Source organism: Cololabis saira, chromosome 4 (assembly GCF_033807715.1).
Source record: "Cololabis saira isolate AMF1-May2022 chromosome 4, fColSai1.1, whole genome shotgun sequence".
Lineage (NCBI taxonomy): Eukaryota > Metazoa > Chordata > Actinopteri > Beloniformes > Belonidae > Cololabis > Cololabis saira.
Window position 1 is genome coordinate 36,619,143 of NC_084590.1, and position 16,039 is coordinate 36,635,181.

General features: G+C 40.7%; 1 protein-coding gene across 1 annotated transcript; it reads right to left on the minus strand.

Moving 5' to 3' along the window:
- Nucleotides 1-170: 170 nt before the first annotated feature.
- Nucleotides 171-14,202, minus strand: p4ha3 (prolyl 4-hydroxylase, alpha polypeptide III). Its single transcript, XM_061720408.1, has 13 exons — nucleotides 13,959-14,202; nucleotides 12,515-12,669; nucleotides 12,163-12,386; nucleotides 9,785-9,934; nucleotides 9,647-9,698; nucleotides 9,400-9,554; nucleotides 8,143-8,319; nucleotides 5,615-5,679; nucleotides 5,380-5,539; nucleotides 5,210-5,272; nucleotides 4,726-4,794; nucleotides 3,410-3,506; nucleotides 171-2,986 (listed from the first exon to the last, which is right to left on the minus strand). Exons 1-13 carry the CDS (start codon nucleotides 14,144-14,146, stop codon nucleotides 2,916-2,918), a joined length of 1,626 nt encoding a protein of 541 aa, XP_061576392.1. The 5' UTR covers nucleotides 14,147-14,202; the 3' UTR covers nucleotides 171-2,915.
- Nucleotides 14,203-16,039: the final 1,837 nt, after the last annotated feature.

Sequence of the window (16,039 nt, forward strand, 5' to 3'; positions counted from 1 at the left end):
ATGGACGGATCTACTCAATACAATGCTTTCGTGGCTGACCACTTGATTTGCTGGTCTAAGCATAAATAGTTCTGGATATTGGAGGATGATCTGAAAATGACTGATCCTCAAAGTAAATTATTAGATGGTAAATGGATGGAAGAAGTTTTATTTCAAAAAGTCACTGAATATACAGAATAATGTTCAGATCTGAAAATTACTGTTGAAAAAATGGCTGAAAAAGGCAACTGAGTGGTGAATTAGCAGGCAGGCAAGTAAATGAGAGTCATGGCAAGTGGTCTGAGAGGAGAAAAGAATAAGTACAGAAGATTAGACCTGCATGAAAAAGCAACAAAAGTTTTATTAGATAGTCTCGGCCTGAATGTTGCGAGACTGGTGACAAATAACACTGAACAATGAGTGGTGAGAAGACCAAGGTAAACATACTGAACAGTGATGCGTCACCGAGTTACAGCTTTGCAAGGCGGGTGAGAGGTAACCAGGAACCACCCAACCCACCGGGAGTGTTTTAGGAAGACATCCAGTGTGTTTGTGAATTGAATTATTTGGAATCACTATGAACTACATCAAATGCTGTTGATTCAATAAACATTGAGTCAACAATGTTACAATAAAATCACAATAGATTTCCGCAGAGGTGTATAATCCAGGTGACATAAAGTAAAAACCCTGCCATGTTTCTGGATCAGCCTGTACATTTAGAACAGGGGTTTTCACTGACCTACCATCTACCTGCAGAGGAGCTGGTTTAGTGATTGGTTGGAACAACTGGTGGATTGGGTTTTTACTTTATGGACCTGGATTATACACCTCTGGATTTCAGTCTTAAATAAGTGTATTTCTGTGCTTGTAAGAACCTCATCAAAGTGATGCAGAGATCAAAACAAGCAAAAACAGTTGACCTATTCTGTAAAGATGAACACAATGATGCAGAGAAACACAATTGCACTCACGAAAATAAAAGGAAATAATATAAATAATTTCAACATTTGATTTAGTTACAAGACAGTACACATTTTAAAAGTAAAAAAAAAACAAAAAAAAAAAACAATCCATGTTCACGCCAGGGATACCCAGCAGTCTTTTACAACACCAGCAGAGGGAAGCACTGTTTTGTCCATAAATAAAACACATCTTGAGAAGGAAATTAAAAAAAAGTCCCTTTTTCTTTTTTTTAATCTATTTGATTTATGTAATCAAATAGTTAGTCAGTCAGTATTCAAAACAAATCTATATCTCCACAGTACACAGACAGCAGGGAAGGGAGGCAGGAAGATTTCAAAATTATTCACACGTTATTAAGTCCACAAAGTTTTATAAAATGTGTTTTTCCATGTGCATAAACAGTGTTTGTCTTTGGCAGTGCCATGAGGAAGACCTGTGATCTCATGTGTCCTTACGATTGGATGGACCACACCTTAGCAAAGCAACAACAGATAGAAGGGAGGCCTGCTGAGACTGTGTCTGAGGAGTGACAAATTCAGTTCTGGGGAACAATAAAGTTTATGTTGGAAGATAGAAGTGTAATACAATGACTCTAGAGCTGCTTTTTTTTTACTTTCTGGTTTGTTACCAACTAGACCACTATCTTGAATTCATATGGTAAAATTGGTCTATTTCTATGGTACTGGCCATTTTTTGCCAAACTAAAATAAACAAACTGTAATGTCAATGCTATATATCTCTAAATAACACTGAAAATAAAATTGTTTCAGAACAGCATGACCTATCTTTCATCAACTCCTTTGGAATAATGAAATAATGAAGTCCTCCTGTTCAGTGGGAGCACAGGAATGTCCAGAGGGGAGCCAGAATCCAGAGATCCTTTCCTTGTTTATATATTAAGTTAGTGTAGAGACCATTTGAGTTAGAAAAGGTATGCCTCTGTAGTCAGTCAAAGGTATTCTACTGAGATTTTTGCTTCTCAAACAGGACATCCCAAAAAGTTATGTCGTCATCTCCTGCTCATATACTACTCATATACTACTGTATATGACCCACTGTCTTATGAGATGGATTATAAACAATTTCAGTTCAGATATCTGAGACATCTGGGAGGTGTTGAATATGTTTGTGGGTTCAGACAGACTCCAAATCACCAGGGAAACGGATGCTTGAAGCTCAGTGTGAAAATGATACTGGTTCATTTGTGCCATGAGTCAGTTACATGAGGAAATGAAGGTTTACCACATTTCTACAGTCAGCTGGGAACCAACAGACAAACTCATATATGTGACTGGTTGGTTAGACTCAGTCTGGGCCTGAGTTTGGAGAAAGTCACCCTGCCAGGCGCACAGAGAAACATGACTCAGATTATAAACTTCTGAAACAAGATAACATCTTTTACCCCGGGGAACACATGCTCTCTATCAGCTTGTGTTCGTCATCCTTTAACGCATTGTAGCATTTAAAAAAAAAAAAGACAGCTTTTCACATTCACTCTCAAAACTATAACATATTGAAGATGGTTTTACACATCTTGTGATTTAATCGAGCATATTATTAATGCATTTCAAAGTTCAGTTGCGAGAGTCATTTCAAATGTGATTTCTTTAACGGCAGACTCTTGAGTGGCCCCTGCACTGGAAAAGGCTCACGTTAGTTTTCAACAAAAGCAGGAGTCTTTCCATTTGCAGGAACTGGCCAGCAGGAGCATTTTGCCGCTAGAGATTGACAAGGAAAATGCCCCACTCCTCCTCTATGTCCATGGCAGCCGCGTTCACCGCGCTTTCCAGGCTTCCTGGGGTCCAGGGCTCCATTCATGAATGTGGATCACTCCCTCGAGCGTCTCAGCTCCTCTGCCTGTGTGCTTACTTTGTAGCTCTTGCTTCCCCTCCACCTGCGAGTGTGCCTCGCAGTGAAAAAGGCTCATATTCTTATGGGCCTGCAGGAACCTGTCAATCTGAAGTCCCGTCTCACTCTTCAGGATTCAGGCTGCAGCGGTGTTGGAACTCTTGGCCGTACTCGTGGATCCACTTGTTTGCCACTGAAACACACAAGCACAGACCAGAAGTATGTGTGAAATGCTTAAAAAAAATAAAAATAAAAGAAATGCATGAATAAAACTCCTTGCATTTGTTTTTTTTACTTTTGAGTCATTCTGTTTTAATAGCCTAAATGCATCTAAATCAAGTTTTGCTATTTAAAAAATGCACCTCCTCCACATGCTTGTCTTGTCTAGTCTAGTTGCCTCCTGATGATTAATATTGCTCCGATATTTTAACTGGCCTGTAGGACACATTTGATGTTCTAAGCCAACAAGCAGCAGATGTTCAGATTCAGCAACGTGCACCACAGAACATGTGGTGAAGCTCGTTAGGATTTCGACCACTTGTTGTGTTGTAGGACCATTATACCTTTTTATCCCTCTCTTGTTAACAGCATCATCACCGTATCCATCGAGTCTTACCCCATTTGTCCCCAATAAGCACCGGGCAGCCGGCGTGCAGGGTTTCTGCATCCCCCCGACCATTTCTGCGGAGGTTCCACCAGAAGATGGCAGCGTTCTGTGACGTGAAAATATGCATCAATTTCTTTGAATAAGCAAGAAAAGATTTTGTTGTAAACAATGATTTCTATTCAACAGGGTGCATTATTGATTAATCTACTTTTTTTTTTCTGTAACTTAATTGCCATGAGAGTCGTTTATTTTTGTCTAGACGTGTAACATTACAAGAACAATAAACTTGAGAGGAATTCATTCCCCTTTTTGACCGAGAAAACTACTGACGGGTTTCATGCAGCACAAGCTCATTGCTCGTACATCTGAGACTCATTTATGTCAACAAGTGACTTCATGAGGATCGTGTTAAAAAGAAAACACAGAGCCAGTGTAGGATGTGCGTGATTTAAGAAACGACTACAAACTAAGATTTAAGGTAGACATGAAGCTAATGAGGTCATTTTCTCCTCTCTTTTCACTCTTCTTTAATCGTCATCTGTCCCATGTGGTTTGGGAAGCATTCATAACATTTATTTGAAACTGCGTTTCTAAGTGCTTCTCATTTATAAGCCCACTGGAGTTTTAAATCGTTTAAGCACCAGAATATAAATGCCACATTCGAGGATATGTCCAGCAGTGAAAAGGACCAACTTCTTAGTGGTTTATCAATGCACACTGGTGATGTAAATGTGTGAAGCTGCAGAGGAAATGAGACCAACCATGCCCTCTGGGGAGGAAAATAAATAAATGAATAAATAAATAAACTGTCTCCCTTTTGTACCTGTCCAGAAATTCAGATTACATCAGCACAAAGTTCAGGCAGGATTCTGAAAATGAACCAAATTAAACCGCCACCAGCAGCAACCAAGCAACGACCTTAAGATTTAATGGAAACACTATCTGCTTTAATGAGGTAAAAGTGTCTCTGCTTTGGGCTGTAATTTTCTAAAGTTTAAGTCCTTTAGGAGACGACGTTAAAGTAGTGAACATTTATGACTGATCAATCATTTCTAAAAATGTGGTTGTGGGTTGCGCTTTGACACGTAAATATAAATTAATGGACGAAAACAGATGTCTTAATCCCTCCGCTGCAGCTCATTTCACCAAAAAGGCTGCCTGTGCATAAACAGACCATACTACAGGTGGTTTACAAAAAATATAAGCGAAAGTCTCACATTTCCTTTTGCTGTGATGCGACCATTACTGCTGCAACACAGACAACATGAAGACAAAAGATGCTTTCTACAGCTTCTTTTTTTTCAAACATTTGCAGGTGTGTTTACCTTGACAACAGGAACACTGAAGTTGGCGTAGATAAAGGCTGTGGACCCGCCTGCCTCGACAGAGCTGAGCTGTGGAAAACAAGACTGTTCAGGGCTGTTTCTCAGCTTTATATGTTCATGTCATGAAAATTAATTCTGGTTTAGAGGTGATTATTGCCAAATTACTGTCAAGTTAATCTCAGTTGAAAATAAAAAACAATGAGATTTGTTACAAAATGAAGATGGATTACATAAATAAGACTACACACTTGGATGAGACCCAAGCGACAAGATACCATGATTTGATTTTAGTTTGCTGCATGAGACAACAATGAAATTAGTTTCTGTCAGAGTTTCTCAGAATGGTTGTTTTGGGCCCTGCAGCACACATGGCAATGACCAAACCTATTTACTTTTAATTTAGACTTTGGAACAGCCAACAGGAATGCGTCCAAGAGCCTCTGGCTGCGGTCCAGCCGAAGCAGGGTCATGAGATTTCACTCACGTAAATCATGAAGGTTGCCACACGATTGCCAGTTTTCAGCTTGAACACGGGGCTGGAAGATGACTGGTTTCATGGAAAAATGAACGGAAAGCAAAGGCTTTTAAATCAGCGACGTGACCTTCATCAACAAGCAATTAACAGTCGAATAACCAGAAAACTATATGGCTTACTGTAGCATGGTCAAAATGAGGTTCATAATGGCCACCAATCCCATAATTCACCACTTGGAGGTACTCTCCATATGGGTGTGTCACATTGAGACCTGTGACGATGGAGATCCTCTGGTCCAGCTTCCCAGCAGTGCAGTTTGCTGAGATCTTCAGCCATGCGCTACAAATGAGACATGCTGGTGAGGAGACAACAATAGTCTGCGAGCATTTCAATGGATTTGAAGCAAGTTTTTACCTTTTACTGATTCGATAGTCTGCTGTCGCTTGTTTCTCCCCAGCTGCCACCACAGATCTCCTTAACTTGAAATCAATGACAGAAAAGAAGCTATATTTGTTATTGTCACAGCAGCAAAGACGAGTTCAAAACAAAGTTCACATTTTACCTTGCAAAGACGAGCAACTAAAGAAATGGATGTGAGAGATATTAATCTCTCACAACGAATAGCAGTTTTGAGTTTCATTACACAACTTATCAAAGTGCACAAGACATTTAAGACTGGAAATCCACCTTTTAGAAGGATTAATGATCTAAGAGTGTCTGCCTCTCTTTATGAGATATTGGCAGTCACCACGCCTTCTGCTGATTTAAGCTCCCACATTAACTGTGTTTTATGCAGAAAACTGGTCATATAACATTAAATGTAATTCATTTTGCATGTGAAACTCTTGATAACATCCAGAGAAACAGCATCTTATGAACAAAAAGGGGAAAAAAGAGATTAATCACTTTAATTGTCAGTGAATTGAAGATCAGGAAAGCCAATAAACTGGCATAACTCTTAACTCAGAACAGATGTGTGATGTTGCGGAGTAATATTAAAACGCTCTGCGATCCAGCAGAGCAAAGTGTAAACTATGCTGCTCAGCACCGCAGGCCTGTTTGCAGTCAGCCCACAAGCTGACATAATGATGAAGCAAGTACAGGGGTTTCCATCTGAACAGAGGATGGAAAACTCTGAACAAAGCCAAAACTTCACACAGGAGTTAAGTAAACCCACCAAATATTCTCTGAAGCCCCAGAGTCAGCTGAATGTGAGCTTTGAGGAAAACACACTGAAGATTGTCTGTTAAGTGACATGTTTAGATGAGGATCGGGATCATTTTACAGCAGATCTCAGATGGATTAAGTTTGAGGATTTCAGCCAAGTTTTCAAGGCAATGTTCCCTTCTCTCCTTTAATGGTTGGATGGAGTCATTAGAGTAGGAAAATACTGGCAGTCAGAGAAGCCCATAACTGAGCAATTTATTCAGCAATATTCCTTATGTATATTGTTTTTATGTAAAACATCTTTATCTCTTATAATATAATATGACATATGCCATCTACATCATTCATGTGTGCAATCAAGGCCTTGTAGCATAATTTTGCCTCCTTTTTAGTCATCTTATTGGAAACTCAAAGTGCATCAGTAATAAATAAGTATAAGGAGACATTCTGTGCTACAGCTCTACTTGAAGCATTTTTATGTGATGATACGATTTTATGTGCATAAAATGTGCTTTCATTACAGTGTTTTATTAAATGAACTCAATGTTCTCAATATTTTTTTTCTTTCTCTCTGACGGATGGAATTGGGCCACATACTTTTTTTGTGGACCTTGGTCATTGGATGCAAAAGTCAAGAAACCAAATACCACAGAGAAATTAATAAAGGCGGATCAGCAACTAAGAACTATTGTTCTGATCTCAGTCAATGAAAATCAGCTGCAGGGTCATTGCCATAAGAGAACTAGCATATTCTGTAAGTCAGTGTCAAAGAGACAGGAGAAATAAAAAAACAGAACAAACAATAACTCTGTGGGCAGCGACGCAGGGATGTATTATGGTTACAATAAACAAAAAAGAATAATCTAATAAACAAAAAAAACAAGGTGTAATTGAACAAGTTTAAAAAACATATGTGAATCCTCTGCTTGAGAGTCACAGTCTAGATGCAGTTTGTAAGAGAACACAATTAAGATCATTAAGTAAAAATAAATAAAACTCGGAAGCAGATTTTCCTCTACATTTGTTCCGTTTCTTGATTTGAACTATAGACTAAAAAATTATTACACAAACCCTGTTTGACATCACCAATAGGTTTCCTCAATAGTGATTCTGTTGCATCATCTCCTAACGGTCAGTGGCTGTCATCCACAGACTCACAGAACCATAGTTACCTACGTAACTTCCATTGAGAAGTCTATTTTGTGGGTCAAATTGGTGGAACTGACTCCAGCCTACTAAATAAAAAATTGGCAAATGGGTGGAACCAACAAGCAGGCTAACCTGGAAGAGCCAAGGGGATATAAGTGGCTCGGCCGGCTGCCTCTGAGCTACAGTCCTTCAGTACAGCCCTTCTCCAATCAGCCCACGCTCATAAAGACATAAGCACCCGAGGCTGCTAAGCCTTGCTAAACCAACTGCCTTTTTCTCCATTCTGTACCGGGTATGTACGTATGTTTACATCCATCATATTAGACATTTTAACATCAGGGTCAATGGAAACTGACTGGAGCCAGCCTCTAGTGGTCCTTTAAGGAACTGCAAGTTTTGAGATCTGAGCATTGGCGCCACTTGATTTGAACAGACTAAAACACACTATCTTGATCTCTGAAGGCATAAACAATGGGAGGCTTCATGTTCAAAATAGTCAATAAAACCTGGGTAAAAAAAACAACAACAAAAAAAAAAAAATGGAAACTTTAACAATGCTGCAGTTGATGGTAAAGTGTGACATGACGGAGACACATGGGTTAGTTCTTCAGGTGATGAGCACTTACTCCGGGTTGGGCGAACCTCTTGATGTCTTCCGCCTCCGTGTCAGTGACAAAGTCGTGGTAAAGGACCACGTAAGGCTGCAGGCTCAGCACCTCCCGTTTAACAGGTAGCAACAGCAGCGCAGGATTGTTGTTGGCGAAGAAGTCGCAGAACAGTCTGGGGTTTTCAAAATGCATCGGCTGTTAGGAGAAACAGGCATTTGAGCTCTATAAACAAGATCAAACACAGTTAATTTTGCCAAATAACATGGCTCTGCCACATTAGCTTAAAAGTTGTAATTTAATTCAGAATCAGAATCGGAATCATGTTTATTTGGCTAGGTTAGGTCAGACAAGACATGCAATTTGACTCGGTTATTTTCGCTCACTCTACAGTAAATAGGTAATTGTGGCTAAAGAGAAGAGATATCACATTAAACTGTGTAAACAACTACTTGAATCAGCGCAAATGACAATGAAACACATGATTGTTTTTACTTCTGGTTATTTTAGTGATGTGGTTTGCAGAGCTGTGTATTGTTGGAGAGCCCAATGAACATCAAAGGATGTAGACTGCTGACATTTCCTGAAATGTTGTTTTTGATGGCTTTATAAGAGAAACAGCACATGAAAAACGTTCAGAGATTTTATAGGAATAGTTTTGATATTTAGTGGGATACTTAGAGAATGTTGTTGGGATTAAAGGGACAGCTCTAAATTGGTTGAAATCAGGCATCTATCTGACAGATACCAGTTTGTTCATGTATGTGAGGCTTCTTCAGTACAGACGAGGGTCTGCTATGGAGTGCCGCAGGGTTTAGTGCTAGGGCCATCTTCTTGTTCAGTTTATACATTCATTATTCATTGCTATGCTGATGATACGCAGGTCTATTTGTTTATGAAGCCAGATGAAACAGAACTGTTAGCTAAACTTCAGGCATGTCTTAGGGACATCAAGGACTGAATGTCCGGAAATGTTTTACTTCTAAATTCCGATGAAACAGAGGTTATTATTTTTGGTCCCAAGCATTTTAAGAAGGGATTAGATTGGGTTGCGATGGCCTCCGGTGCTACTCTGCGAATGATTGGTTTTATTTTTTGATCAGGATTTGTCGTTTAAATAGCATTTTTTTTTTCTATACCTGATTTTTTTACCCATTTTATCACCCAGTGCTCTTACCTAAGTGACAGTCATGGGCACTGTTTGGCTTAAGGTTTTTTCTCCCACTAGGGGAGATTTTACCTGCCATTGTTTATGTAATACTTGCTTCTGATGATTACCTGAGAGCCCTGGGTCTGACAGAGTCTCTCATAAGTTTCTCTGGTCCGTAAATAAGTGGACGTAGGTCTCTCCAGTCCCTCACTGCTGGGTGGATTGGCAGCAACCATCTTCTCATACTTCTCAACATTGTGCAAAACCCGTCCGTTTGTTGGATCTGAGAAGAGACATGTGTAAACAGTCGCAGATTAGTGGTCACCGAGGCATAAATACGGGGCACGAAGAGGGTTTTTCAATAAATTATTTTACCACGATGAAGTAACTCGTGAGACAGATTCAAAGCGTAGGAGACGTTTCCTGTCTGAAACATTGAGAGGACTTTATTTTAGTGCAATTGATCAAACATTTCATGATTGCAATTTTTTGCTGAATTTCACGTCATCCTACTTTAAAGTGCGAAAAAGCGAGATGATCGAGAGCATCTTCTAAAGTTCCCTCGTTCTCAGGGCTCCACTCCCCTCCGGCTCCCCTGAAGAGGCGCACCGACTCCTCCATCCACTGCACTGAGTGGTAATAGTCCTCTTGCTCATAGGCCACCTGTATGTGACAAAACCATTGACAGATCATGGTAAGGGGATGGTTAGACAGAATCTGGCCAGTTTCTTCAGTCATGCCGTTCAGTTGCCATCATTTACGCTGTGGCGGCTGGAGTGTTTGCTTTGGAGAAGTTCTTAGCAATGTTGAAAGGAGAGGTAAAACACACTGGATGACCTAAAACTGATAAGACATTAGACATTGGTGCCCTGAATCATCTATAACTGATGGTCAATAGGTGACATTCCTCTCTCTCTTTTACAACTGGCTGCAGCACTTTCCATTTACACTTGTTTTATTGATTTGTCATTGTCATTGCATTGAACATTGTTCTCTCTCATGCCTCACATCTCTGGACTAATCTCTCAGTGTTTTTCGGTCTTCTCTCTGTCATCTCAGACCCCTAACCAGTTGAGGTAGATGGCCACCCTCCCTGAGCCCGATCCCCTGGGAAGTTTCTTTCTCTTAAAGGAGCTTGAGGCTCCTTTTAAGAAATGAGACTCTCTAGCGCCACCCTTCACCACGACGGCCGTCGGGGGTACTGCAGCCAACAGCGAAGCCGGCACGGGAGAACGGGGAGAACGCACATGCAGCGTCATGTGACGTCACATCCGCAGCCCAGCGCGGGAAATTCGGGACCGAATTGCAGCACATTTTGCAGCACACAGCCTGTTCAAGGCAAAGGAGAGATACACTAGAGGGCTCATTCTTTTGGGTTTGGAACGCTTCATCTGACATTATTACTAGAAAACTTAAAATGTATACGGATTTTTTTCATAAATCCTGCCACAATCCGGCCTCAAGCTCCTTTAAAAGCGACAGGGGACTGGACCAAAGTGAAAATTTGATGCAATCTGTTGGGTTCCTTAGCCAGGCTGAATCCACATGAGATGAATCTGGACTTTATTGGAATGAATTTGATTATACTTGATGTGATAAAGTAGGTAAAAACAAAATAGTGCCCATTACAACAGGGTGCATGGTGTGTGACTCCTCCCTTCACAGATTATACCCTCCAAAAAAGCCCACAAACAAAGGTCTCTGTGTACCAAAACACAGAATGAAACTCACCAATATGCAGATGTATCTGTTCCAACACTGGTTACACTTTATATTACACCCTTTAATTTTGGAGCTGTCAGTCTCTCCAGGGACATGCTGAAAGAGCAATTAACTTTTGAAAAAGTTCATAATCAAAAGGAAAAGGAGCCTGAATGGATGTTATTGTGTTAATGAGATATCCCTCTATTCAAACAGCTTCAAATGTCTCCCCAATGAAACTGAGAAGCTAGACAACATCTGTAATCAAACAAAACCACTATATAAAACCTTCTTAACTACAAACCTTGAAAATTAAGCCTTTCTATTCTCAGAACAACTCAGCAAATCTCAGCTTTCTACAAAAGTTCAGGCCCCATCTGCTGCTATAGTTCCTCACTCCTCCTCCTCACTTCTGCAGCAGGCTATAATGTATTTTCCATGCAAGTGCCCTGCACTTACACATCACTGTATGAAAACAGTGGAATATATTATGGAGAAACCTCGTTTTCCTTCTCTACGGGTAAAGTATTGAATCCATCTTCACCATAAAAGGAATAGCAGGCATGCAATGGGAAGAATCCCACGCTTTCCAGGCTCCCTGTCTGGACTCCCACCACACAGACCAAAATGCAGATCTGAAAAAAATGCATCCAGACCTTTGGAATGGGAAATTAAGCAGAAAGGGAAACTTTACGTTCATAGGTACTTTACTCCTTCTATTTTATGCTATCTCGTATACCTCTCTTGCTAATTGTACTTAACATTTACAGAAGCAGGCACAATCTGGACATCATGCACCATCAGTACTGACTAACAATCCTTTAAACAGTTGCTGGTGCAGCAGCTTTTCCTTCATAACTGCTGCATAAGGCTTCAGATTTTGTGAGGTTTTTGACATGCATGCACTGGGCTTTTGAGGTCTGTCCACTGAAGTCAAGTTTGGCAGACTGTGAGGACAAAATTTGACGAATTTACTTGTTATCTAATTTAATCTATATCTCCTCATACCAGTGACAACTGATTTTTTTCCTTCTTTTTCGGGGGAGGGGGGGCATTAAGAGGGGACGCAAGTCTTAGCTCAGGATCCGGTTGACTAAACTATGAGCTTTATCTAAAGCCTCGGATGTTGATGCATCCTATGTGAGTCATTTGAAGAATGAGTCCTGAGTGAGAAAGGATCCATGATTCACCTTCCCAACCAAGAAGCAGTCATCCCCGGACAGCGAGACGGACACCGCAGGCATGCAGACATCAATCGCCTTGCCATTGGTGACTCTTTGAAAACGACCCCTCACGAGACTGGAGACTTGCAGCGCGTACACATCCTGCAGCCTCATGAGCCCCCTCGCAGCCCCCTGGAGGTCCTCCGCTTGGGGCAGGTCGGCCTCTTCCATCTCATAGCTGAACCTGAGAGCTGAACAGCAGAGAGTCAAAAGATGAAGTGGGGAGTTTGGTGATGACAGCTGAGAGGGGGAGGACGAGGAGTGTGCTCAGATATCATAACCAGATGTATCTTTGAAGGAAAGGAGGCAAACGGCCAACCTTGTACATTCTCTAGAGCCTCGTTGCTGTAGACGACATTCAGCCACTCAGAGCGCAGGCGCTTGATGAGGGTAAAGGCCACCAGTGGGTTCGCCATCGCGGCCGCCGGGCCTTTGTAGAGATCTGTGTGCAGGTCAGACACTTTGGCATAAAAGCTGTGTGAAAGATGAGACTGTGATTGTAAAAATGGACTCAGGCGGTCATCACGAGGAAAGAGGGAGTACAAACAAACCACGATTGGTGCTTAGGCAGAAAACAAACTGGTGAACACTTGATGAAGATTATGATCTCATCTATTTAGCATCAAGTTCAACTGAACATTCAACAATTTGCATTAAGTCAAGGAAGATGAATATGAAATGCAATAAAGCTACTGTTCAAAATAGACAAAAGGGGACTTCCGCATGAAATCAGCTTTACTACACTGAAGGCATTAAACATAATTTACAAGGTTATATTTTTTCTAATAATTACAACCAACTGAGTTCCATTCACAAATCTCCTGGACAGCTTTATGACCACATAAACCAACACATGCTGTTCTCATCCTGTCCATCTAAACTAAAACAGACAGAACTTTTTATTTTATTTTTCACACTATCAAAACTATTTTATGCTATTGATAAGCAAAGGTATTATCCACATCAAAACTGTCTCCAGTGTCACCACCCAGGGGCGTCAATTGGGTATGGCAAGGTACGGCAGCCGCCACCTTGGCTTCAAGGGAAAATGTAAATGTTTGTTTTTTAAATACATTTATGGAATTACTCTGTTTCTATTTGTATTGATTATTCTATTACTTAATACATATAGAATAACTACAAATGCAAATTAGAACGACATGATCGATTTCACTAGTTATTACACTGCAAAAACTCAAAATCTTAACAAGAATATTTGTCTTATTTCTAGTTAAAATGTCTAATTTTTAGTCAAAAAAAATCTCATTACATTTAAGACAAGACTCAAAAACAACTATTTTCACCTGTTTCAAGTAGATTTTCACTTAAAATAAGTGGAAAAATCTGCCAGTGGAACAACATTTTTTTGCTTGTAATGAGAAGATAAATCTTGTCCCACTGGCAGATTTTTCTACTTATTTCAAGTGAAAATGTACTTGAAACAGGTGAAAATGGTCAAATAACAAGTTATTTTTCTGGGGATGACTCTTGTTTTAAGTGTAATGAGATTTTTTGACTAAAAATGAGACATTTTACCTAGAAATAAGACAAATATTCCTGGTAAGATTTTGAGTTTTTGCAGTGAGTGAGACTGCATTTGAAAAAGTTCCAATTTTCTTGACCACACAGATAAGCTCCATAGCAGACTTCTGTGATGAGTATTTGCTGGGCGTGCTGATTGATACTCTAGTTAAGTTCTGTGACTCGTAACCTTGCCATACCTTAGCTTCCACTGAATTGACGCCACTGTCACCACCACTCACCGTCGGATGTCCGCCAGTCTCTCCATCTCGTGGTCGATGTAAGTCCTCAAGTAATCAATCAGTTTCCGTTCAACGTGGATGGCCAGCTTCACATTCAGCAGAGATGTGTACATCTCCCCCACGCACATGGGAATCACGGCTGCAACCACGAACCCCCAAAGAAAGTAAACACATGCTGGACGTTTCATCTCCGAGCACAGCCTTCTCGTTTCTCTGCTCCTCCGCTTTCTGCGTCTCTCTCCCAGCTTTGCCGGCAGCTGCTGCCTCCACTTCGGCTGATCTCAAGCCTAAATTATGGTTCCGCGTTACAGCAACGCAGAGCTTACGGCGTAGGGTACGCGGCCACACACACCGTAGCCTCTGCGTTGGTGTAACGCGGAACCATAAATCAGCCTTCAGATCGGCGTTTCTCCCCCTGTTCACGGGGCAGACCTGCAGTCCGGATTCATCGGACAATTAGTTTGTCTCAACGATACAATACCAGGAAATCATTGGAGCTGCGGTCTGTTTCTGATTTATTAAGCTGCTTTTCATTTTCTTTCTTTCTTTTTTAATATGACAGTCAGGGAAACTCTTGCACGCGTTTTAGTTTTACGTCACTGTTTTCCATTCACAAAGAAACTTGACTGGAATCCAAGGAAATAATATCCCTGCCGCAATTAATGACTCTTGTCCCTAGTATGAATGACGCCAGATTCTCCGATTTTGTTTTTTAAAACCACACTCCAATCCACAAAATTGTCTTAAATTTACGAAAAGAAAAAAAAACAACACTTTTCCAGCCAGCATCTTCATGTGGGATCCCCATCTGGGTTAAAACCGAGCTTTTGGGGTTGAAATGGGCAAGTAGCAAGGGCCACACATGATTTCACTATGCCAGGCCTCAAATAAGAAGCCTATGAAGGCCAATGAGGGATGCAAGTGAGCTAAACTGAGTTTGAGGTAAAAATGGGTGAAACTGGGGGCGTTCCACTTTAACCAGCTGCACCTAAAACACTCAGAATTCACATGGACCAAGACAGTCAGGGCCACCATGGAGCATACAACAAACCCACTTGGGACCCATATGTGCAGCCCAGTTACTAGAGACTGACTGATCTGATCCGACATCAGTATCAAGTCCAATACTGATGTATTTCACTGATCAGTTATCAGGATCATGACATCAATCAGAAACAGTGGATTGGGGTAGCTTTATTTGACCAATGTAAAGTCCTCATAAAATAATGGCTGAGTTAAATTTTGAAAAACTGATCTGAAAGGTTTATTATTTATTTGATGTTCCTTTGTGGTATGCCATCATTTGAACTCGTGTAAAAAAAAAACCCATAAACGAGCAACCTTTTCGGTTTAACCTCTGTTTCATGCAAACAAGGTCACTCTATGGTATAATTTAAGAATGTGTTTTAATTTATATTTCTATTTAAATACGGTATATGACTGCGTGAAAACGCTTCGCTTCAATAAAATAAAAGTAAAAATGCTTCTATTTGAAGTTTGGATTCACAGCGACATCTGCTGTCAACATTTGTGAACAACAAGTGCAGCCTGGACGTCACATCTTCAGCTTGTAAAACAAAACAAAAAAAAATAACAAAAAAAAAATAGACCCAAGAAGATATTTAAAGTCAATCAATCTGTAGTAGTAACACTGCAAAAATAAAATGCACAAGCTTATAAATGTGCATAAATGTTGGGGTCTGTGGGTGTTTGTTTGGATGTTTAGAGCAGCCTTTCTCAACCGGGGTGTCGCGGCACCCTGGGGTGTCGTCTGACTGTTTCAGGGGTGTCGTTAAAAAATTACCTATTCTGACATTTCATATATAAATACCATATTTCCGCGACCATACGGTGCGCTGTGTGGAAAGGCATACCCTCAGTTTTGTGTGTCATTTCTGTATTTAAAACACACACACGGCGCACTGACCGAAAAAGGCGCCGTCTACACACACGGAGCGCCACAGAACACACACACACGGTCGGACATCCCTCCTCGTCTTACAGTTCACGCCAGCGAGAACTTGTCCGGGCATTTAGCTTGTTACTCTCCCACTTTCTTTTTTCGCCTCCTCCGATAAAAC